This window comes from Trachurus trachurus (genome assembly GCF_905171665.1).
Source record: "Trachurus trachurus genome assembly, chromosome: 3".
NCBI classification, from domain to species: domain Eukaryota; kingdom Metazoa; phylum Chordata; class Actinopteri; order Carangiformes; family Carangidae; genus Trachurus; species Trachurus trachurus.
The window spans coordinates 3376702-3402839 of record NC_139893.1 but is presented as its reverse complement, the minus strand read 5'-3'; the positions used below and the strand labels follow the sequence as shown (position 1 = coordinate 3402839).

The 26138-nt window shown below is 42.5% G+C and overlaps 1 protein-coding gene across 1 annotated transcript in view; it reads right to left on the bottom strand.

Annotated features, from left to right (window-relative positions):
- Window positions 1-10095: 10095 nt before the first annotated feature.
- Window positions 10096-26138, bottom strand: part of tnfaip8l3 (tumor necrosis factor, alpha-induced protein 8-like 3) — a gene marked incomplete at both ends in the record, with an annotated part of 48206 nt that continues 32163 nt past the window's right edge. Inside the window, one exon of the mRNA XM_083997370.1 lies at window positions 10096-10658. Within this exon, the coding sequence (XP_083853496.1) occupies window positions 10096-10658 (563 nt within the window). The remainder of the gene's footprint in view (window positions 10659-26138) is intronic.

Below are 26138 nucleotides of genomic sequence, written 5' to 3'. Positions count from 1 at the left end.
TTTACTCCTTTTCTTTTATAGATCTCTTTAAATTCTAAGACATGTAGTCTCCAGTCTGCAGTGTCCCAGGGCAGTTTGTCATACAGATGTAGTGCAGATATTTTCCCCTAAGATCTGTAAACAGGCTCTGAGGTGGAGTTTCCCCCAGTGCTTTAAAGGGATAGTTCAACATTTTGTCAAATTGGCTCATTGCCATAATCCCTATAGTCATAGCAGTAGGTTTGTTACGTTTAATTGTCCGTGCAAGCTGTTTTTAGAACGGCGGAGCAGAACCGTGAGCTGCTCAGAGCTACGCTACGGAGGCTCATTATGGGATTTCTTGGTTTCCCTCATCAAACTCATCAAATACATAATCCAACAACTCCAAAACGCTCTGGTGGACAAGTTGTGACCTGCACATTCACCACACTATGAGATAATAACACAACGTTACCACACAGAGTTGTTTTAGAGGGAAATACAGAGACTGTTGATGAAAAACTGTCCCTGAAGGCAACGTGCATCAGTGGTTTTGCATGAATTTCCCTCTAAAACAACTCTGTCTGGTAACGTTGTGTTATTATCTCATAGCGTGGTGAATGTGCAGGTCACAACTTGTCCACCAGAGCGTTGTGGAGTTGTTGGATTGTGTATTTGATGAGTTTGATGAGGTGAAACCAAGAAATCCCATAATGAGCCTCCGTAGCGTAGCTCTGAGCAGCTCACGGCTCTGCTCCGCCGTTCTAAAAATAGCTTGCACCGACAATTAAAGGTAACGAACCTACTGCTATGACTATAGGGATTATGGCAATGGGCCAATTTGCCAAAAATGTTGAACTATCCCTTTAACACTGCTCAACATAATTATCTGGTGGAAGGATTAGATGGTAGAAGTTTGAAAGAGGCTGTGACTTGATCGATGCACCTGACCTGCAGCTGCAGCTGGTTTACTTTACACTGAGGGGAAATAAACTAAACAAACACAAAAATATGAGGATCATTATCACCAGCTGTGTGTGTGTGTGTGTGTGTGTGTGTGTGTGTGTGTGTGTGTGTGTGTGTGTGTGTGTGTGTGTGTGTGTGTGTGTGTGTGTGTGTGTGTGTGTGTGTGTGTGTTTGAGTCTAAAGTGATGGAGAAACACGGTTGACATGGTATTTATTTGTCTCTTTCCGATGTTTAAAAATGCCCTCTCCTCCGGGACGCTCTAAACAGAGACTTCTCCTGAGAACGAGGCCGCTATGGGACTGAGAACACGAAAATGAATCTTCATATCAGACCCAGAGGCAAAAAAAAAAAAAAAAAAAAACTGTTTGTAGGACTTCAAAGACTCGGCGGTGACTTTAGGAATCATTTTGGAGAAAGTTCTGAGGAGGCAAAGCTTTTGATATGTCGTCTATTTACAGCTCTCTTTCAAACAGCGGGTTTAGGGTTTAGGGGGACGATTCATTTGTTCAGTGTTTTCCAAGAATCCCTCGAGTCGGGTTTTATCGGGACAAACGGCGGCTTTGTGTTGCAGCCGTTGATTCATTCTCTTACTCAGATTGCTATCTGTGGTCAGCAGGCCTGCGCTGCGTCTGAACAGATCTCTTTGTTCCACTCCCAACATCAGTGTTGACAGCAAAAAGAAAACAGCTGTAGCACACTGACAGCCGTTTCATAATAAACCTTCATATGAGTTTTCTTCTGATTCGTCACACTGGGTTTTTTTTTATGACTGACAGCAGATGATGTGTAGAAAGAAATACTGATGATGTGTTGGGGACTATAGGGTTGCAAAGGGGCAGAACATATCCGGTAAATTTCTGGTAAATTTTACAGAAACTTTCCATGGGAAATTAAGCTGGGGAATTTTGGAAACATTCCAAATTGAACACTTTCCATGCGAATTATGGGAATTTATGGGAATTAAAGGGATAGTAGCATTTTTTTAAAGTGTGGTTGTATGATCTACAAATAGCCCCCAAGTACTTTAATTGCAGTAGAAGACTCTCTGCACTCCTCCCGTTAGCAACGCCAGCCCATAATAGCCCTGCCCAGAGATTTACAACATACAGTGTTGTGAATGGACCCAAAGAAACGGCCTATTTTCACGGCCTAAAAGAGGTTTTACCTGGAAAAAAAAAAAACACAGTTCCATTGTTCGCTATAATATAATTTTTTTCAGCTGCTCAAAGTGCAGGAAAAAGACAGTTTTTATTTGGACCTAACCAACTGCTGATTGGCGGGCGCTAACCCTGGGCGGAGGGATACGTGAGTTGGTTAGGTCCAAATAAAAACTGTTTTTCCTGCACTTTGAAGGGCTGGAAAAAATTATATTATAGCGAACAATGGAACTGTGTATTTTTTTTCACGTAAAACCTCTTTCAGGTGAAAATAGGCCGTTACTTTGGGTCCATTCACAACAATGTATGTTGTAAATCTCTGGGCAGGGCTATTATGGGCTGGCGTTGCTAACGGGAGGAGTGCAGAGAGTCTTCTACTGCAATTAAAGTACTTAGGGGCTATTTGGAGATCATACAACCACACTTTAAAAAAAAATGCTACTATCCCTTTAACTGGAAATTAACTGGAAATTGGGGGTAATTTAAACAAAATGTATCATATCCAAACATAAATGTAAATATTTTGTTTTGTCATAAGCAGACATCCATGCAAAATAAAACAATTAAAAAACACGACATTTCAACAGATTTATTTGTGAGTAGAACTTTATCAAGTTTTAATTCTTGTATGAACAATCAATTATTTTACTAAACAACAAAAACATGAATGGTGAGTAAAATATTACTTACTATATTGGATTAAATCTGTTTGTTTTAGCCAAGATTATGCTACAATATATTTTCCCCAACTATATTTAAGTTCCCTGTTAAGGGCCAACCTTCAATTTTGTAAATTTAGTATTTTTTCCCGTTAATTCCCATATATTCCGATTAATTCCCATATATTCCCGTTAATTCCCTTATCTCACCACCAGAGGTCTATATTCACCTTTTAAATACAAAGAGCAGCAGAGTAGAGGAGCTACAAAGCATCATAAAGCTGGAAGAAAACCTCAAATATCCTCTTTATTTTTCATGCAGACAGGTTTTGATGAAGTGTGAGTGTGGAGAGCACGCCACCGCGCCGCCGCTTCTGGCTCGCTGTCAAATCTGTGGTTTACAAATACCAGTTGTTGTTTTTTTTACAAGCTGTGCTGCTGCTGCTGCTGCTATTTTTGAGTTTTATCAGCTGCAGGCAGAAGATCGACTGGTTGTTTCTGTCTTGGTTCCTCCTCACGGACTTCCTGAGTGGTCACATGTCCTGCAGGAGTGCGGGGATCAGACATGTGTCCTCCCGCCGCCGGCCGTTTCAACAGTCGGGCCTCTCATTCACCAGATGACATTACAGTAAAAGGGATAGTTCAACATTTTTGGCAAATTGTCCCATTGCCATAATCCCTATAGTCATAGCAGTAGGTTCGTTACCTTTAATTGTCGCTGTCGCAAGCTATTTTTAGAACGGCGGAGCAGAGCCGTGAGCTGCTCAGAGCTACGCTACGGAGGCTCATGGGATTTCTTCTTGATTTCCCTCATCAAACTCATCAAATACACAATCCAACAACTCCACAACGCTCTGGTGGACAAGTTGTGAGCTGCACATTCACCACGCTATGAGATAATAACACAACGTTACCACACAGAGTTGTTTTAGACGGATATTCATGCAAAACCGCTGATGCACGTTGCCTTCAGGGACAGTTTTTCATCAAGCAGTCTCTGTATTTCCCTCTAAATAAACTCTGTGTGGTAACGTTGTGTTATTATCTCATAGCGTGGTGAATGTGCAGCTCACAACTTGTCCACCAGAGCGTTGTGGAGTTGTTAGATTGTGTATTTGATGAGTTTGATGATGAGGGAAACCAAGAAATCCCATAATGAGCCTCCGTAGCGTAGCTCTGAGCAGCTCACGGCTCTGCTCCGCCGTTCTAAAAACAGCTTGCACCGACAATTAAAAGGTAACGAACCTACTGCTATGACTATAGGGATTATGGCAATGGGCAAATTTGACAAAATGTTGAACTATCCCTTTAACTGACTTCTTCCTCGTCCTCTGACTCTTCAGGATGGGACTTCATTAATCTGCAGCCCTTTGTACTGTAGTTCAACAACCTCTTCCCACCCCTTGATGTTGTGGAGATAATAAATGTATTTCATGTTGTGGCTGCATGTTTGTGTTTAACTGCACTTGTGAGAAAATATTTAACTTGTTTTTTTGTTCATGTATGAAGGGAATTCTTCAGATTTTGCCCATAATAGGTCATTTTATTGCTCGTGTCGACCGCTGTGCCTGTGAAAACAGTTGTATAATGTTGCTGCAGCTCTGGAGGACACGGTGTTTAAGACTCAGAGTCTGGAAGATGAAAGATTTGCAAACAGTTTGGCTTTAAAGATGAAATAAAAAGTGCCCTGTGTTGTATTATGGGAATTATCTTGGTTCATCATGTTATTGATTATGGAGCATCAGAGGTGCTGATGTGTTTTTTTGTTCCTTTCACCTACAGCCGAGCTACAGACGAGCTGCTTCCTCATGTTTCCCCGACTTCATGCCAAACTAAGCAGCGAGCTGCTGCTGCTGGCCTCGTGTTTACAGTTACAGAGGTGAGTCAATGTTTTCACTTCTCTCTGAGCAAGAAAGCAAATAGAGTTATTTACCAAAACCAAAACCTTCAAGTTGCAGTGCAGCTTCTTTACAGAGACAGTAGCTACACAGGTTTAGTTAGATACTGCTGCTGTACCGGGCTGAACCGGATCTATAGACTTTAGCTAAATCTTATTTTGGGAACCCTCTGTTACTACCAATAATACTGATTACAGATCATTTGCACACCTACTCTACAGTCATGATGAATCAGCACCGTAGCCTGGCAGGACTTTTACCCATCTATGATCTGAAATGGAACCAGATTCAGCTGAAAGTGCAGCCTGGGGTTGATTTATGTCATCAAGACCGACTAAAAGTAACAAAATAAACCAATAGACAATGCATTTACTGTAAACACAGCATCAGCATTCTTTAAAGGGATAGTTCAACATTTTTGAAAATTGGCCCATCGCCATGATCCCCCTAGTAATAGCAGTAGGTTCGTTACCTTTAATTGTTGGTCCAAGCTGCTTTTAGATCGGGGGAGAAGAATACCGAGCGGTGCAGCTACACTACAGAGGCTAATGGAATTTCTTGGTTTTGCTCATCAAACTCAGCAAATACACAACCAAAAAACTCAAAAATGCTGTGGTGGACAAGTTGTGACCTGCACATTTACCACGCTATGAGATAATAGCGGAAAGTTGCGAGATGGAGTTGTTTTAGAGGCCAATTTTCAAAAATGTTGAACTATCCCTTTAATATTTGGTATTAAAGGTGTACAGAAATGGCCGTTTGTCCTGTTTGTCGCGCCGAGTTGTCACGAGCTGCAACACGAGTTTACCCGAGTAAGGAAAATGAATTTGATTGGTCGTTATCGAGCGGGCGGGATATTCAAAGCTTGGGGCGAGACCGAGCTCCGTGTGTGTGTGTTGTCTCAGACGTTTGAATGACGGATGACGGATCCAATATCAGTGGCTGGTGAATCGTGTACAGGCTGACGTATAATCCGTGCACCTGCATTATCCAATGCGAACAAAAAAATACCACACTTTCATCCCGGATTTACTCAAAAATAGAATCAGCAAAAAGTTTGGCCTACAACGTCTGATAGATGAGTTATCACATTAATTTTACGACCCAGAGTGGGCTCAAAATCGATTTTCTTTTCTGTACAGCTTGAAATAAACTGCAACAGCAATGTGCAACAAAACAACAATTAAGGGTTTTTGTAATTACGCAGGATTTCTCTAAGGGTCGACAGAAGTTACCTACTATAGATTTAAAAAGTGAATTGCTCTTTGGGGCTCCTAGTGGTCAGTGTACGTCTTGTCAATGACTAATCCATGTGTGTGTGTTCTGTACCAAAATACCTTTATGAAATCCCACTACAGTCAAACCCAGTGTGTGTGTGTGTGTGTGTGTGTGGTCTGTTCTTCCTGCAGCAGATAATCAGAACTTTATCTACATTATGAATTATGTGCATGACACAGTTTATCTCTGTCTCATGTCAGCTGGAGATTCAGTCCAACTGCAGAAGAACAAAGTGAAGCAGAAGTAAATAAAGTGAAAGTCTAATAATGACGTTGATGACCAGTAATAGGCTGTAACTATGTTCCTAACCTGAAGTTTTATGTTTCTACACTGCAAAAAATCTAATATCCTACCAAGAATATTTGTCTTATTTCTAGTCAAAACAAATCTCATTCTACTTAAAATAAGACTCATCACATTAAAAGTAGCTTGTTTTTAGACACTTTTTACTTCTTTCAAGCAGATTTTCACTTGAAATAAGTAGAAAAATCTGATAGTGGAGCAAGTTTTTCTTCCTTATTGCAAGAACAAAAAACCTGCTTTCACTGGCAGATTTTTCTACTTATTTCAAGTGAAAATTTGTTTGAAACAAGTGAAAATGATCTAAAAACAAGTAAATTTTTAGGTGTTGAGTCTTATTTTAAGTGGAAAGAGTTTAGTTTTGACTAGAAATGAGACATTTTGACAAGAAATAAGACAAATATTCTTGGAAAGATTTGGAGTTTTATGTTTCTAAGAGGAGACTGAGACATAAAACCGGACTTCTTCTTAGTCTTCGTCTTCGTCTTCTCCGCTCGCTGCCAAATAACTCAGCTGGAGCGGCACCAAGCCACGAGCCAGTAATGTGTTTTCCTGGACTGGTGGAGCAGAATAGACCAGAGGGCATCTAATGAACCAGAAATGACAAATCACTGAGGTTTTTTTTTCCTGCTCATTTCTACTAAACGTCTGTCTGTCTGTTGGCATATTTACTGTACGGCTGGCGTCGACGTCGTGCATGCATGTGCATGTGGGTCAAATGGATGGGAACGCCACGCAGCAGCTCAACGCTCCGTTTGATTTGGATTTGATTTTCCAGATCGGGTCCATCCGTGGTTTTTTTTTTTTTTTTCTATCTATCATCATCGTCTTTCTATCTCAGTGTCAGTAAATTAAAGGCATTGCATGGACGGTAATTGGTTAGCACGCAGTCGCAGGCAGTTGATTGTTCTTTCATATGTTGTGTCCAGAAATGAGTCATCGATCGTTATGGCTGCACACATACACACACACACACACACACACACACACTGCAAAAACTCAAAATCTTTCCAAGAATATTTGTCTTATTTCTTGTCAAAATGTCTCATTTCTAGTCAAAACTAATCTCTTTCCACTTAAAATAAGACTCATCATCTAAAAATTAACTTGTTTTTAGATCATTTTCATTTGTTTCAAACTAATTTTCACTTGAAATAAGTAGAAAAATCTGCCAGTGAAAGCAGGTTTTTTGTGCTTGTAATAAAGAAGAAAAACTTGCTCCACTATCAGATTTTTCTACTTATTTCAAGTGAAAATCTGCTTGAAAGAAGTAAAAAGTGTCTAAAAACAAGCTACTTTTTATGTGATGAGTCTTATTTTAAGTAGAATTAGATTAGTTTTGACTAGAAATAAGAGAAATATTCTTGGTAAGATTTTGAGTTTTTGCAGTGCGCACACACACACACACACACACACACACACACACACACACACACACACACAGCCGTCCTCCATCCCATAACCAACACATCCCAGGAGCTGCAACATGTTGTTTACAAGAAATCTTTAATAAAAGACAAGTGTTACATCCTTGTAGAGAAGATCGACACAGATACATAATAAACACACACACACACACACACACACACACACACACACACACACACACACACACACACACACACACACACACACACACACACACACACACACCATGTCATAGTTGGTCTTATGTACAAACACATTATCCAATCCCATACAAACACACACACACACACATACAAAGAGAAAGGGGTCAATCACCACTACTACCGATTATCTTCCATATCTAAATATACCTAATAACGTATGTTGTTGGTTTTTTTTGGTACAGTACACTTTTGCAGACAAAAGGTGGTCACTTGAAATGCATACAAGGTGAAACGGGCCGTCCCAGTGCAGCGATGATCCAACGAGTGGAAAGACAGTCTAGAAAAAAAAAAAAAAAAAAAAAAATTCCCTCACTGAACCACAGCATCAGGATGTGACAACTAGCTCCATGGAAATGGGTGCAGAGGAAGAGGAGGAGGGTCACTGTATCTTTTGGTCATTGGATTTTCTTCTGATGAATGTGAATTAACGGAGCTTTTAACTGGATACACTGCAAAAACTCAAAATCTTACCAAGAATATTTGTCTTATTTTAAGTCAAAATGTCATTTCTAGTCAAAATAAATCTCATTCTACTTAAAATAAGACTCATCACATTTTAAAAGTAGCTTGTTTTTAGACACTTTTTACTTCTTTCAAGCACATTTTCACTTGAAATAATCTTGCTTTCACTGGCAGATTTTTCTATTTCTATTTCTATTATTTCAAGTGAAATTTTTGATTGAAACAAGTGAAAACTGTCTAAAAACAAGTTAATTTGTAGGTGATGGCTCTTATTTTAAGTGGAAAGAGATGAGTTTTGACTAGAAATGAGACATTTCGACAAGAAATAAGACAAATATTCATGGAAAGATTTTGAGTTTTTGCAGTGTACACTTTTCCTGTCTGTGGTTTCTGCTGATGTGTCTCTGTTACCTACAACAGCAAATGAGCCCATCAGGGTGAAGATACGCTATTTCTAAAAGTCGTCTAATTCTAGAACTCTGGAAGGCATGGTCGGGTCGGACCACTGACCAAACCATACCAATAGATACATTACGCTGTTAAAAAAAAAGAAAAAAAAAAGCAAGTCCCGTCTTATTTCCGACATTTCCAAAACAAATCTACACAAACGTCTTCATGACAATGGGAAATGCAGTCTTCATTCCGGCAAAACACCACCGCTTTCTTCCACAGGGGGCGCCAAAATCAACACTAAATGAAAAGTCTGTACAGGGGCTTTAAAAAACAAACAAAAAAAAGATTAGTTCATCTGATTTTCATGTTGAAATACAAGAAATAAAATGGAAACGCAAAGCATTCTTCTTTTTGAGTATCAAAGAGCAATTAACTAACCCCAGATACGTTGGGGACTCCCATCAAGTTTCTGCCATTTTCAGCTCAAAATCTCCTCAAACTTGTTGCAGAAAATCCTCTTCTGCCCCCACTGTTGTGTGATATGCGCACAGATTTCTGTAGATGTAGATGTCAGGCCTTACTTGTTTTGCCATGTCTAAAATCATATCTCAGTACAGAACCACACACAAGTAGCCTACTGTAGGACTCATTGACATTCAGTGTCAAAATATGAAAAAAATCTGTGTTTTTGGTCTGTTTTTTAATCTCTTATCTAGAGATTTTATTTTTTGTTATTTGAAATAGAACGATTTAGTTAATTGCTCTTTGACACTCAAAAAAAGAGAATGCTTTGTGTTTCAATTTGACTTTTTGCACTGTAAAAACTCAAAATCTTTCCAAGAATATTTGTCTTATTTCTTGTCAAAATGTCTCAATTTCAGTCAAAACTAATCTCTTTCCACTTAAAATAAGACTCGTCACCTAAAACTTAACTTGTTTTTAGATAATTTTCACTTGTTTCAAACACATTTTCAATTGAAATAAGTATAAAAATCTACCAGTGAAAGCAGGTTTTTTGTGCTTGTAATAAGAAAGAAAAACTTGCTCTTATTTGAAGTGAAAATCAGCTTGAAAGAAGTAAAAAGTGTCTAAAAAAACAAGCTACTTTTTATGTGATGAGTCTTATTTTAGTATAATTAGATTTGTTTTAACTAGAAATAAGACAAATATTCTTGGTAAGATTTTGAGTTTTTGCAAAAATGAAAATGAAATTAAACCAATTGTTTTCTGTTTTTTAATTCCTATTCATCAAAAGAAAATCCAATGACCAAAAGGTACACTGAGTGTTCGGGGGTGAGCAGGTGAAAGGATGAAAGTGTATGGCGGCAGCGAGCGAGAAGAGGAGAGCGAGCGGTTGGCGTGATGTGATGTGATGTGATGCGGTTAAAGAGGTTAAAGCGTTCCTTCGTCCAGCAGTTTGTTGATGCCGTTGCAGATCTTCCTCAGCGAGAGTCTGTACTCCTCCGCGTCGCCGTACAGCTCGGCCAGGAACTCCCCGCGGGCGAAGTGGTTGAAGACGTGGTCGATGCGGGCGTGGGAGCGCGCGGTGAGGTGCTGCTCCACCAGCGCGTGCAGCAGCTCCCGGCACTCCAGCAGCAGCTCCGACAGGATGTTCCTGTCGAAGGTGTACTCCACCTCGTAGAAGGACACCGCCGTCATGGCCGCCTGGTTCATCTTCTTCTTGAAGCGCTCCACCGTGTCCAGCTCGTCGGGGCTGAACTGGTGGTTGCGGTACAGGATGCCGATCTTCAGCGCGATCTTGATCACGTCCTTGATGATCTTGTGCGCCTCCTTCTTGCTCTTGGTGAACTCGCGGCTGGCCTTGTAGAGCTCGTCCAGGATCTCGCTGCTGGTGTCGTCCGTCAGCATGTTGGCCACCACCATGGTCGCCATCTTGCTCAGGATCTTCTTCTGGGCCTGCAGGGCCAGCGAGCGCGAGTTGAAGCTCTCGTGTCCTGAAGGGGAGACAGAAGAGAGAGACAGAAGAGAGAGACAAGAGGGACAGAGAGGGAGGTTAGACTCAAGTAGAGCTGCAACAACTAATCGATTAATCGAACAGTAATCGATTATTAAATTAATTGTCAACTATTTTGATAATCAAAAAATCAGTTTGAGTAGTTTTTTAGAGAAAAAAAGTCAAAATTCTCTGATTTCAACTTCTTCAATGTGAATATTTCTGGTTTCTTTGTTCCTTTGTGACAATAAACTGAGTCTCTCTTTGGTTTGTGGACAAAACAAGACATTTGAGGACGTCGTCTGGTGGTTTGAGAAACACTGACTGATGTTTTTATCATTTTTTAAAAACATTTTATTGACCAAACAACTAATCGATTAATCGTTTGCATGATCAACAGATTAATAGATAATGAAAATAATCGTTAGTTACAGCCTATAGAGTCAAGGTCAAACATCTGGACTTAAAGGAAGCAACAGGGAAATAAAATAAAACAATGAATATTGAAGCAGCAGCAGCTCATTGTCTGATACTTTACACCAGAACAACCTGGACAGTTGTGTTGTAGTCAAGACCGAGACCAAGACCAAACCAGAGTAGATCAAGACCAGGATCAAAATACCAAAACCAGAGTATACAAAGACCAAGACCAAGACTTTGAGGGGGGCGAGACCAAGACCAAACCAACGCAAGACCATTTCCAAGTCCATCACTGTCTCCAGTCTCAGTCGTCATAGTAACGATGTGTCTTGATATTTACATTTTTCCTCCTCAGCTACAAAGACAAAAGATGATTTGATCTAAAAATCTAAACCATATTTAATGTAAACAAAGTTTGTATCGAACAGAAGAACACAGCACAGAACCTGCTGAAGTCTCCTGTCGACACTGGTTGTTACCATGGTTACACAAGCAGATACTTTAGTACAACTATTTGAAGTATCTGGAACTTATTGAATCATATCACAGAAACCAAAGTGAGACAGAGACACAGAGACATTTGTGGTCTGCAGAAAACATCCAGAGTCCTGAGTCCTGTCATGATGTTTCCCTTTAGTTCAGGAGGAACTGCACTGCAAAAACTCTTATTTCTAGTCAAACATCTCATTATACTTAAAATAAGACTCATCACATTAAAAAGTAGCTTGATTTTTAGACACTTTTTACTTCTTTCAAGCAGATTTTCACTTGAAATAAGTAGAAAAATCTGATAGTGGAGCAAGTTTTTCTTCCTTAGCACAAAAAACTTACTTTCACTGGCAGATTTTTCTACTTATTGTAAGTGAAAATGTGTCTGAAACAAGTGAAAATGATCTAACAAGTTCATTTTTAGGTGATGAGTCTTATTTTAAGTGGAAAGAGATTAGTTTTGACTAGAAATTAGACATTTTGACAAGAAATAAGACAAATATTATTGGAAAGATTTTGAGTTTTTGCAGTGTTTGTGTCGGGGACATTGAACTGAACAGAAAAAAATCTACCAAAAACATGAAGTGAATCCTGTTTTGCAGGTTTGAGTGAAAGCAAAGTGGCTTTTCACAGGACAACAAGATGAACAGACACTGTGTTGTTCAGAAAACCAGTCCGGTCCAGTGGAGGACGACTTTGATCCCTGATCCCTGATGTAAAACATTGGAGCCCATTTACATTGTAGATGTGTACATGTTATTATTTTGGTCTCAAACCGCCACCATCGAATTTAAATATATATTTACATGTAACAGCTGACGTCAATCTGGACAAAAAGGCTTTTGAAACACCCTCGACTCTTTGCAGTAATAATATGGACCCTTCCTTCTTCCCAGTTCTCTGTGACATCACAGTGAAGACCTTTGTTTTCAGTGTAAATGTTTCTTATTCAGAGGAAAACACAATGTTTTTTTTCTCTTTGTTACACAGCTAACCATAGTAAAACCAGGAAGTTTGTTTTTTTTCCAACAACGAAGCCGATGAGAAATCAATCCATGGAGCGGTGGATAAGGTTATTCATCATCTACCATGTTACCATGTGTATATCTGTGTAGTCTTATCTGTCATCAACAAGAGATTACGGGTTAGCGCGTTACGTTTGTGTGGCGGTGTCGCCATGGAGACGAGAGCTGGGACACCGGGTCGGAGGCTCTGATTTTACAAGGTTGGTTTTCAGCCAAGAGATGCTCCATTCTCCCTGGAACTAGTTACAAGGCATTGATTTAACCAGAACTAGAGACAAGGGACACATGGAGCTGAGTTAAAGGGGAATTTCCTTTTTTTTTTTTTTACAATCTGGACCTTATTTCTAGCATAAAATAAGATAATTTACTCACCCAGACAACTTTGGTGTCATTACAAGTGGTTGTGATGAAATGAGCTCCAGCCGAGAGGCGCGTATATCCGTATAATGGAGTCTACAGGGCAGCAGAATGCAGCCTCTAAATAACACATTATCTGCAGAGAAACTCCTTCATTTCACCAATATTTAGTTCTGATAGGCTAGTGCTATTCCCCTCTGAGTCCGGGGTTAGCTGTTATCAACATCCGGGGTCTGTAGGTTGACCTACTGACCTCTGACCTGGATGATGTCATCTCTGAGCGCCGCCCGGCTCATTCTGATAATAATCATTCCGCTTCGGCATTCGGGTCCATTTTTATCTCAACTAGCCAGAGCTTTAGTGAGTCCAGGTTGAGGAGAGGAAGCCTGTGGAAGCTCAACTTCATCCAGCTGCTCATTTTGTTCTGACAAGTCGGAAACACACAGAAATGAACCGTAGCATTAGCGGTAGCAACAAGCCGCACCGCGTGGCGCTCAGAGATGACATCATCCAGGTCAGAGGTCAGTAGGTCAACCTACAGACCCCGGATGTTGATAACAGCTAACCCCGGACTCAGAGGGGAATAGCACTAGCCTATCAGAACTAAATATTGGTGAAATGAAGGAGTTTCTCTGCAGATAATGTGTTATTTAGAGGCTGCATTCTGCTGCCCTGTAGACTCCATTATACGGATATACGCGGCTCTCGGCTGGAGCTCATTTCATCACAACCACTTGTAATGACACCAAAGTTATCTGGGTGAGGAAATGATCGGATTTTATGCTAGAAATAAGGTCCAGAATGTAAAACAAAAACTGCAATTATCCTTTAAGGTGGAAATCCTAAAGAGTTCCTCTTTAAAGTCATGTGGAAACAGAGCTCAGACTGAAGAAGTGAAAGCTGAGGAGCTGAAGAAGAGACGCGGTGCGGCCGGCCACATTCTCCGTTAGGGCGGCGTCCTTCCCGTCTGGCCTGGCAGCGGCGTGGAGCGCTGGAACCACCGACTATCTGCTCTGCGTTACATCAAACAGCTGCACACAGATAAGAACCATCTCGTTGCACAACACTGTTTCTCTTTTCCTCTACAAGCTCAGATGGATCAGTGTTTTTCCTGTGCCGTGTCCCACTGCAGCCTCGATCCTCCACGGAGCAGAACATCAAAAAAGAAAAGGCTGCCTGAACAGAACATGTGGGAGGATGGAGAGGGCTTTTTATTTAGGTGCCACCCGGCTCCAAATTACACACCACATAACTCATCATATTCTGATTAAAGCCAAGGAAAAGGGGGGCTTCACTTTCTCCTCCTCCTGTTCCTTGGGCACATTGTCAGCCTCCTCCTCCTCCTCCTCCTCCTCCACATGTACAGCTCTGGGAAAAAAATAAGAGGCCACTTTCACAAATGTTTCTTAAAAGCATCTCTACATGTATAACAGTCATTCTTTTTTAAATACCAACACAAACACAACTCATTCTACTTGAAGGGATACTCCAACATTTTTTTATCCGTGTCTTGCCTCACTCCCGAGTCCATGACCAGCAGATAGACACCATCCTTTCGACTGTACGTGCAGTAACAAGGGAGATAGAGCCGTATCGCCCGTAATTAGCTTAGCTCAAACACTGGAAGTGTATGGGTAGTGTTAGCCTGCCTCCACCTAAAGTCACTAATTAGCTTAGCTCAAACACTGGAAGTGTATGGGTAGTGTTAGCCTGCCTCCACCTAAAGTCATCAGAGAAACTCTTCAGCAACTCTAAACGGAAACCGGCGGGCCGATCTTCGTCTCAGAGCTGACAAAACTCTCCGGTAAGGCATCTTGAGCGGTCAAATGCCGCTAACGGGACGAGATCGGTCAAAACGGAGGGTTCAAGCAAAGACGGTTTATTTTGGTTCAAGCTAGCTACATCGAGGGTAGGTTAGCTTCCTGTTTCAAAGTAAAAGCACAAATTCTATCGTCATGGTTTTCTGTATGTAAAGGGCAACGGGTGTTTTATTTTGTGAAAGTAACCGGAAGTGCGTTGGTCACAACAGCTAGCTTGAGTAGCGCCGAATTCGTCCGAACAAAATTGTAAACAGCTGGTATTTAGACAAATTAACGACACACTGCTGATCTAAACGGCTACTTTCTCACCTAAACATGTTTGAAATGTGGATAAAGTGATATATTTACAGAGTTTAGAGCTAAAATGAAATCAGCTTCTGATTGCTGATTTCAGCTCGGGTAGGAGGCAGGCTAACACTACCCATACACTTCCAGTGTTTGAGCTAAGCTAATTACGGGCGATACGGCTCTATCTCCCTTGTTACTGCACGCACAGTCGAAAGGATGGTGTCTATCTGCTGGTCATGGACTCAGGAGTGAGGCAAGACAAGGAAAAAAATGTTGGCGTATCCCTTTAAACACCAACACAAACACAACTCATTCTACTTAAAGAGACACTGATGAGATCATCACCTGAACCACACCTGCTTTTATAGGAAGATTACTATAAAAAACCACTGCTGGGATTAAACATTGACATTATCCCACAAAAAACTGATTTATAAACTCTTCCTGTGTTCAAACATTCTTGCTGTGTTGTTTAGGAATAAATATGAACATGTTTTCTTTGCATTAAGGTCTGAAAAGACTTGATATTTTTTGTTATTTAGACTAGTTTAGTCATTTTCAGCCAATAAAAGCTCAAAATGACAATATTTCTATTTCAATTTTGGGAGAAATGTTGTCAGTAGTTGATAGAATAAAACAAACATTTTTGAATTTAATTTTACTCAAACACACACCAGAGAAACTGATCATTGTGGGAGTGGTCTCTTAATGTTTTTCCAGAGCTGTATGTGTCCAAGGAGAGACAGACAGGAGGAGACAGACAGAGAAAGACGTCGGTGCCCGATGGGCTCGGCTCACAACAGCAGATGAGCCCAAATTCAAAGAGAAAACACCTGCTTTGTTGTCATTATAATTTCATTAAAACAGACAGCTATGTGACCGCACACAATTCACACCATTGTCCCTTTGTGTGTGTGTTTGCATGTGTGTGCGTGCATGTTTTATTTATACGCACACTGCACAACAGTTGGTAGAAACACAATCTGGCATTTCATGTGAATGTACAGAAGTGACATTTCATGCATGGGTCTGCAGCTAAATGACATTTCATGTTCATATAATTACCCCAGCATGACATTTAACAACTAATAAGGTGAATGCCTTTGTCTGCAGTTACAAAAGATATAATGTTCCCTTTTTTATATATATATATATATAGATCTCCTTTGTACGACTTCATGCGAGTGGGGGTGAGCCCTTTTATATGTTAGACAGAGGTCGTGTGAGTCGATGCAACATGAAACCTGCAGAATAGGTTGTTCTGCTTTAAAAGTGCTTATGTTATTATGGGATAAATCTGCTGTATCAACACAGACAGGGGTGAACAGAACCTACTACGTCCATGTGTTGGAAGGACTTAGACAACTTATCCACAGTATATTATCTGTATGTATAGAGTCTGTTTGAATGTTGTATCTGTTAAAAGTAGAAGATGAATATATATATATATATATATATATATATATATATATATCCTTATTGATTGATTGACACTGACTAGGATCAGGAGTTGGATTTCTTATGTCTGTGCAAAAAGCAGCTTGAGAGAAAGGCATCTTAGTCATCTTCCATAAAAACACCCACAAACCATCATCATCATCGTCATCCGGCTCTTTAAAGCCAGCAGGACGTTTTCTAAAAGTCTCGTCTTATTAAGTTCAAATCAAACTGAAAGCAAACATTTACATCTATTCATCCAGCAGATGCTTTTCATTTCCTTAATGTAAAGTAATGTGCTTGACTTCAGGAGCTGAAGTACTAAAGCACTACGTCTGTTTAACAAGCACAAGGAGGCCGAGAGCTCTGAAAGTGCACAGTGAGTGTAGTTAGAGAATAGAGATGTTAGGAGAGAGAGGAAGTCTCTCCCCAGCTCTGATAGCAGCACAGTCGACTCTGAATTCACCTGGTGTGCAGCTGTTTCTGTCTGAAGCTTTTAACTCCGTTGGTTTGGACGAACAAGCGGCAAAAACAGCTCTGATGTGTTGGCTCACCATCACTAATGATGGAGAACGTTACCACACGTTTACAGCTGATAGAAGTCCAGTATTCACTAACACTTTAGATTAGGGAACACATATTCACCATTAACTACTGTAGGTGCTTATTAATATGCATATAAGTAGCTTACTAGCTCCTTATTAGTAATTATTAAGCACGTATTAACATCGTATTCTACATAGCCTTATTCTACCTCTATTACACCATGAATTAAGATTTTTCCTAATATTAGCAGTAGCACAAGAACAGTAATTCTTCCTTCATCACTCTGAATTAGTAGCATTAATGCATTAATTTACAATGAATAAACGATAATTAGGAGTTAATATCGTGTATATAATATCTATGTAATAGAGGTAGAATAAGGCTATATGTAGAATAAGGTGTTAATACGTGCTTAATAATTACTAATAAGGAGCTAGTAAGCTACTTATATGCATATTAATAAGCACCTAGTTAATGGTGAATATGTGTTCCCTAATCTAAAGTGTTACCGTGAGTCCATCAGAGCTTTTTACCCTGGAAACATCCACGTTGAGCAGAAACAGTGTTGGTGAAGGAGGAGAGACTGAAGCTGCGGCTGCTTTGCTTTATTTTATTTAACTTTTTTTTGTATTATTCTTATTATTGTTAACTCATTGTTCAGTTATTGTTGTGAACGCCAGAGAGCTATGCAAACGAGTCAAACTTGGCCAATAAATCCGATTCTGGTTCTCATAAAACCAGAATAATAAGTCGTGTTATGGTACTCGAGACATTTTCAAGGTCTTGGTCTTGTCTTGGTCCTGGTATGCTCTGGTCTCGGTGGTTTTGACCACAACACTAACAATGAGTGGAAAGATGCTGAAGCTCTGCAGAGCTGAGAGGAACTTCACACACAACAGCTGATGCGTAATTATCTCAATGTGTGTGTTTATAATGAGGGATTGGTGATTTAAAAAGTTGTTTATGCAGGTTGAAGTGAATGAAATGACTAATGTGAGATAATTAGCAGGTAATTCATGTACAGGTGCATCTCAATAAAGAATATCATTGGAAAAGTCCATTTCCAGTAGTTCAAGTCAAAAAGCCCCAACCAAGTATTGATAAATTGGTCTTTTGTGATATTGAATTTTAGCTCTTCATTAAATGTGAAGCCATAATCATTATAATTAAAATAAGTTAAATAAGTAAAGACGTGAAATGTTTCATTCTGTTTGTAATGGATCTATATAATGTATTAATTTCACTTTTTGAATTGAATTACTGACATTGCTGAACTTTTCCATGATATTTGATCATTTATTGAGATGCACCTGAACATGAACCAGAGTTACTTCTCTGATCTGTCCTCACCTGTAACACGCAGGTCGTTCAGCTCCTCCCTCCCTCCCTCCCTCCCTCCATGCTGCTGTTTAACATGTAAACTATATGCTCTGAGATCAGCAGCAGATAATGTGCATGACAGCTTCACTGCGGTGCAACAGCAAGGTGCCATGAGATTTGAATAGCAGCAGCAGCAGCAGCAGCAGCAGGATATCAAACTGTGGTTTTCATTAGGCAGATCTGTGTCTCTCATCAACAGACTCTTTGTCACTGTCATTTCCTGTTTCTGTGAAGCAGCTCTTTGTTCCACTCGGCCTCTGATATTCACAAACCCAACGGGATGGATTTCTAAAAAACCCCTGGCTTGGCTGGCTCACAGATGAAGGTGACAGGCTGAGGCTGCTCCATGAAGCTGGCCTGGTCAGACCCACGGTCCTGGTCCTGGTGCTCGTAGCTGTTTGGTTTCTCTCTGAATGAATCTCTGCTCTAAAACTAAAAACATCTGGGGTTATCTCTGAACTCATAGTGTTGTTGTCCAGACCACCTGACCCCAGACCAGGTCAAGGCTAAGACACGATCAAGACTTTTAGGGGGTCGAGACTGAGTCAAGACCAAGACCAGAGTAGACCAAGACCAGGACTAGAAGAGGAGGAGGAGGAGGAGGAGGAGGAGGAAGAGGAGAGAGGAGGAGGAAGAAGAGGAGGAGGAGGAGGAAGAGGAGGAGAGTGGAGGAGGAAGAGGAGGAGAGTGGAGGAGGAAGAGGAGGAGAGTGGAGGAGGAGGAGAGAGGAGGAGGAAGAGGAGGAGAGTGGAGGAGGAGAGAAGAGGAGGAGAGTGGAGGAGGAGGAGGAAGAGGAGGAGAGTGGAGGAGGAGGAGGAAGAGGAGGAGAGTGGAGGAAGAGGAGAGAAGAGGAGGAGAGAGGAGGAGGAGAGTGGAGGAGGAGGAGGAGGAAGAGGAGGAGAGTGGAGGAGGAGGAGGAAGAAGAGGAGGAGAGTGGAGGAGGAAGAGGAGGAGAGTGGAGGAGGAGGAGGAAGAGGAGGAGAGTGGAGGAGGAGGAGGAAGAGGAGGAGAGTGGAGGAGGAGGAGGAGGAAGAGGAGGAGAGTGGAGGAGGAGGAGGAAGAGGAGGAGAGTGGAGGAGGAGGAGGAGGAAGAGGAGGAGAGTGGAGGAGGAGGAGGAAGAGGAGGAGAGTGGAGGAGGAGGAGGAAGAGGAGGAGAGTGGAGGAGGAGGAGGAGAGTGGAGGAGGAGGAAGAGGAAGAGGAGGAGAGTGGAGGAGGAAGAGGAAGAGGAGGAGAGTGGAGGAGGAAGAGGAAGAGGAGGAGAGTGGAGGAGGAGGAGGAGGAAGAGGAGGAGAGTGGAGGAGGAGGAGGAAGAGGAGGAGAGTGGAGGAGGAGGAGGAAGAGGAGGAGAGTGGAGGAGGAGGAGGAGGAGGAGGAGGAAGAGGAGGAGAGTGGAGGAGGAGGAGGAGAGAAGAGGAGGAGGAAGAGGAGGAGAGTGGAGGAGGAAGAGGAGGAGAGTGGAGGAGGAGGAGGAGGAGAGTGGAGGAGGAGGAGGACAGTGGAGGAGGAAGAGGAGGAGAGTGGAGGAGGAGGAGGAGGAGGAAGAGGAGGAGAGTGGAGGAGGAGGAGGAAGAGGAGGAGAGTGGAGGAGGAGGAGGAGGAGAGAAGAGGAGGAGGAAGAGGAGGAGAGTGGAGGAGGAGGAGGAGGAGAGAAGAGGAGGAGGAAGAGGAGGAGAGTGGAGGAGGAGGAGGAAGAGGAGGAGAGTGGAGGAGGAAGAGGAGGAGAGTGGAGGAGGAGAGAGGAGGAAGAAGAGGAGGAAGAGGAGAGAGGAGGAGGAAGAGGAGGAGAGTGGAGGAGGAGGAGGAAGAGGAGGAGAGTGGAGGAGGAGGAGGAGAGTGGAGGAGGAGGAGGAAGAGGAGGAGAGTGGAGGAGGAGGAGGAAGAGGAGGAGAGTGGAGGAGGAGGAGGAGGAGAGAAGAGGAGGAGGAAGAGGAGGAAAGTGGAGGAGGAGGAGGAGGAGAGAAGAGGAGGAGGAAGAGGAGGAGAGTGGAGGAGGAAGAGGGGGAGAGTGGAGGAGGAGAGAGGAGGAAGAAGAGGAGGAAGAGGAGAGAGGAGGAGGAAGAGGTGGAGAGTGGAGGAGGAGAGAGGAGGAGAGTGGAGGAGGAGGAGGAAGAGGAGAGAGGAGGAGGAAGAGGAGGAAGAGGAGAGAGGAGGAGGAAGAGGAGGAGAGTGGAGGAGGAGGAGGAAGAGGAGGAGAGTGGAGGAGGAGGAGGAGGAAGAGGAGGAGAGAGGAGGAGAGAGGAGGTGTGTGTGTGTGTGTGTGTGTGTGTGTGTGTGTGTGTGTGTGTGTGTGTGTGTGTGTGTGTGTGTGTGTGTGTGTGTTGGGGGGAGTTACTGTGAAGGACGGGCGTGCGGCTGCTGGAGCTGTGAGTCACGGTGTTGGTGGATGATTCAGAGTCTGGCTGCAGATTTCAGCACATACACTAAGTGAGGGGAGATGATTATGGGATGGAGGGAATGCACATGAGAATGAGTCCCGGCTCTCTCTCTTTAGTCTTTATTCTTTATTTGGATCCCTGTTAAAGGGATAGTTCAACATTTTGTCATAATCCCTATAGTCCATAATCCCTATAGTCATAGCAGTAGTTTCGTTACCTTTAATTGTCGGTGCAAGCTATTTTTAGAACGGCGGAGCAGAGCCGTGAGCTGCTCAGAGCTACGCTACGGAGGCTCATTATGGGATTTCTTGGTTTCCCTCATCAAACTCATCAAATACACAATCCAACAACTCCACAACGCTCTGGTGGACAAGTTGTGAGCTGCACATTCACCACGCTATGAGATAATAACACAACGTTACCAGACAGAGTTGTTTTAGAGGGAAATTCATGCAAAACCGCTGATGCACGTTGCCTTCAGGGACAGTTTTTCATCAAGCAGTCTCTGTATTTCCCTCTAAAACAACTCTGCATACTACAAAGTATTGCAAAAACAGGGGAATACAGAGACCGCACATCAGCGGTTTTGCATGAATTTCCCTCTAAAACAACTCTGTCTGGTAACGTTCTGTCACACTGCCACTCAACGTAAAAAATGGCGATGCAACATGGCCGCCTCGGTTCGGTGCGTCGCCCACTTATGTATTTGTAACGACCTGTAACAACTCATTCTAAGGAACCAGAAAGCTTTCATTTGTATGCAGCTGTGATTCACCTTCAGTGAAATACGTATTTATGAAAGACATGTTTGATTTTTGATAATAAAAAGCCAAATAAGTTACATAAACTGGGGCTTTAAACCTTGACTTGCAGGGTTTATTGATTACATTGTACTAGTTACATGTTCCAGATTGTGATCTACGTAAAGTTTCTGTCCTGGGTTTTTGTTTAGCGGTAGCTATAACCTCTGGTATATTAGTCTGGGAGTGTTGAGACTATGTTGAGTATCTAGACACTGTCACGTCCGGCCTGTCACCCAGAGGCTGAGATGAGTGACAAGCATGAACCAGGCTGTCACAACGAGTTAGAGAGGAGGAGGAGGAGGAGGAGGAGAGGAGAGGAGGAGGAGGAGGAGGAGGGGGGGGAGAGGAGGAGGAGAGAGGAGGAGGAGGAGGAGGAGGAGGAGGAGGAGGAGGAGGAGGAAGAGGAGGAGGAGGAGGGAAGAGGAGGAGGAAAAGGAAGAGGAGGAGAGAGGAGGAGGAAGAGGAGGAGGAGAAGGAGAGAAGATGAGGAGGAAGAGGAGGAGGAGGAGGAGGAGGAGAAGGAGGAGGAGGAGGGAAGAGGAGGAGGAGGAGAAGGAGGAGGAGGAGGGAAGAGGAGGAGGAGGAAGAGGAGAGAGAAGGAGGAGAAGGACGGAGGAGGAAGGAAGGAGGAGGAGGAGGAGGAGAGAAGAGGAGGAGGAAGAGGAGAGAGGAGGAGGAGAGAAGAGGAGGAAGTAGAGGAGGAGGAGGAGGAGGGGGAGAGAAGAGGAGGAGGAGGAGGGAAGAGGAGAGAGAAGGAGGAGGAGGAGGGAAGAGGAAGAGGAGGAAGAGAGAGGAGGAGGAGAGAGGAGGAGGCAGAGGAGAGAGGAGGAGGAAGAGGAGGAGAGAGGAGGAGGAAGAGGAGGAGGAGGAGAGAAGAGGAGAGTGGAGGAAGAGGAGAGAGGAGGAGGAGAGAAGAGGAGGAAGAGGAGAGCAGAGAGGAGGAGGAGGAGGAGAAGGAGGAGGAGGGAAGAGGAGGAGGAGGGCGAGGAAGAGGAGAGAGGAGGAAGAAGAGGAGGAGAGAGGAGGAGGAGGAGGAGAGAGGAGGAAGAAGAGGAGGAGAGAGGAAGAGGAGGAAGAAGAGGAGGAGGAAGAGGAGAGAGGAGGAAGAAGAGGAGGAGGAGGAGGAAGAGGAGGAAGAAGAGGAGAGAGGAGGAAGAGGAGGAGGAGGAAGAGGAGAGAGGAGGAGGAGGAAGAGGAGGCAGAGAGAGGAGGAAGAGGAGAGAGGAGGAGGAGGAGGAGAGAGGAGGAGGAGGAGGAGGAGGAGGAGAAAGAGGAAGAGGAGAGAGGAGGAGGAAGAAGAGGAGAAAGAGGAGGAGGAGGAGGAGGAGGAAGAGGAGGAGGAGGAGAGAGGAGGAAGAGGAGGAGGAGAGGAGGAAGAGGAGGAGGAGCAGACCACTGTCCATCCTGTTACTGATCCTCTCTCTCTCTCTGCATCAGTAACGTTTTCACAGTGAAAACATCCCAGCAGCCAGCGGAGAGCGAGGCCGTCGCCGCGGTTACATAAGAGTGTTTTGGGAGTTGGTGGAGTTTAGTTTTAACATGAGGATTAGCTGCTCGGTGCTCGGTGCTCTCTGCTGCTGCTGCTGCTGCTGCTGCTGCTGCTGCTGCTCTGTGTTGACCAGACAGTCTCTCTCTGTTCCGCCTGATGTTTTCACAGCGCTGAGTCAACACGCTCTGCTGCGCTGCATCAGAACATACAGGACACACAGCCGCTCGGGCCAGACCCACACTGCTAAAGGTGCTGCACTGTAAAAAATAAAAATTAAAAATAATGTCCATCTGCACTCAGGGATCCAGAGACGGGACATTTTGCCCCTAAAATTTGAGACAGTGCAACCGGTTTCATTTACTTGCACATCATAGATAGGCTATATATACGTGACTAGATGCCGCGTTCTGCTTCTCAGCGTACGTCAATAGCGCCGCCATCTTGGTCCGGGGTTCTGACCATAGACAATAATATACGTCTGACCAGCAGTCAGACCCGGTCAGACCCTGTAGAACACATTTCACTGTATTTATGCATGTGGGTGTGTGTCTGAGTATCTAAGTGTATGTTTAATACATAAAAACAAAAATTATTTAAAGGGACAACGAGGAGTTTCTATTCGGTTATAAAAGAGTCTCACGTTAATGTGGATGAATCTCCGCTACCCACACTTGTTAATGGGCCCATTTTCGATAAATATATCGTTCTGTCTCTATCGTTATTTTGTTATTATTAGTGGTGGCGGAGATGCTGGTCGAGCCGACCAGCGTTTTTTACTTTCGGTTTCGCAACGAATCATGAGAATAACGCAGCTGAATCGCCGTTTATGGTCGGAACTACGACGGTATGTGAACCTCTTTGAACCTCTGACTTTAATTCTTGATAAATGAAAACATGAGTCCGTCTTGCGCCGGTCAAAATAATTTTACGGTGCGCGCGGAGGCTCATAAATGTAGTGTGAAAACGCTTCGCTTTTCCAAAACTCCTCGTTGTCCCTTTAAAAAATTAAAAAAAAAAAAAAAAAAAAAAAAAAAAAATGTTGTTGTATCATAAATATATGTCTGACATTTATAATAAACCAAACGGCTTGAAAATCGGTTGAATATTCGGTGAGTTATGGTGATGTTAATGGTTGATAGACGTCTGCCTCTGTTGACTAGTGCAGGAAGTAGACACGGCTTCCCCCTGACCAAGATGGCCGCCGCGTTGACGTATTTCACTCAATAGAGTTGCCTAGGAACGCGGCATCTAGTCAGTATATATATCTATGCTTGCACATGTGCAACCAGTGAATTTGCTGCTGTTGTTTGTTTTTTTTAAAGGCCCCATGGCATGAAAAATGTGATTGTGGTTATTTTTTCATGCTTGGGGAGGTCTCTGGGCCTTATGCATCAAACTGGTCATAAACGGAGAAACACACACTGCCCATTTGTAGGAACTGTCTCTTTGAGACGAGCGGATAGCACTTCCTCCTTTCTGTGATGTCACACATAAGGTAACTCCGCCCACTGTGACCAGTTGTTTTTTTTTGTTTTTTTTTCAATTTGTATGAATGCAGCTTAGGTTTCAGTTACTTGCCTGTGATTGGCCCAACCACATGCCACTCTAAAACAGTCAGCCAATCAGAGGAGAGGTTCTCATTCTCTCTTCTGATTGGCCAAATGACCTGTGCCTGCTAGAGCTCCAGAAAGAGGCAACAGAAAGGGGCAGTATAAATGATATTAAGCAGATCACAAAACCAATGATACATCTTGTTAGGGATATCAGCAGGTAAATACACCCAGAGGAAAGTGCACAGCATGAGGCCTTTAACTCAAATAATCTGGAATCAGTCATTACAGGAATGAAAAATAAAAGTGAATATTTCCTTAGCAAGTCTATCTACAGTGTTGTGCACTTTCTGCAGCAGCTCAACCTGCATCAGTCTCTGTTAAGACGCTGGAAACATACGGGTCCAAAAGGAAAGAAAAAAGGATTTCCACACACTTAAATCTGTGCAATATTTCACAAGTGTGTGGAAATCCATTCTTTTCTGTTTTATACTTTCTAAAATGTAAGGTTATAGGGGGCCTCTCCTGCTCCTCTGTTGCCCTCAGGGAAACGTTACAGGTCCATCAGAACACGCACCACAAGATTCATAAACAGTTTCTACCCCAAGGCTATCACCATACTCAACTCTGACCTGAAACAAATCCACCAACATCTGCCAACATAACAGCAATAACTCCCACAATGCACTGCACTTTGTACCATATACAGCATATGCACTCGTTTTTAATGCATACAAGGTAGGCCTACTGAGTAAATGGTGTGAATGATGTATGATGACGTGAATGTGACTGAATGGATGTATGGATGAGTATACTTTTTAATTTAACTAGAGTATTTAATTGTTTTTATTTTGTTGCTACTGAGCCCGGCATATGAGTGCAATGAAATTTCGTTGTATCAACCATACAATGACAATAAATCTATCTTATCTTATCTTATCTAGTGACTCTCTGCAGTCACAGAGCTTCACATCAAGGCAGTGGACATTTATAGCAAAATGAAGAACAACGGCAAGGATTCTGTAAGATAAAATAAAATAAAATAATCTCCTCTTAAAGAGTTTGATCCACAATCGTCCTAAATGTAGCTACGGCTGCAGTTACACTGCAAAAACTCAAAATCTTACCGAGAATATCTGTCTTATTTCTAATCAAAACAAATCTAATTCTACTTAAAATGAGACTCATCACATTAAAAAGCAGCTTGTTTTTAGACACTTTTTACTTCTTTCAAGCAGATTTTCACTTGAAATAAGTAGAAAAATCTGATAGTGGAGCAAGTTTTTCTTTCTTATTACAAACACAAAAAAAACTTGCTTTCACTGGCAGATTTTTCTACTTATTTCAAGTGAAAATACGTTTGAAACAAGTGAAAATGATCTAAAAACAAGTAAATTTTTAGGTGATGAGTCTTATTTTAAGTGGAAAGAGATTAGTTTTGACTAGAAATGAGACGATGTTGAGTTTTTGCAGTGTAAAGAGTTTCTCAGCTCCATGTGT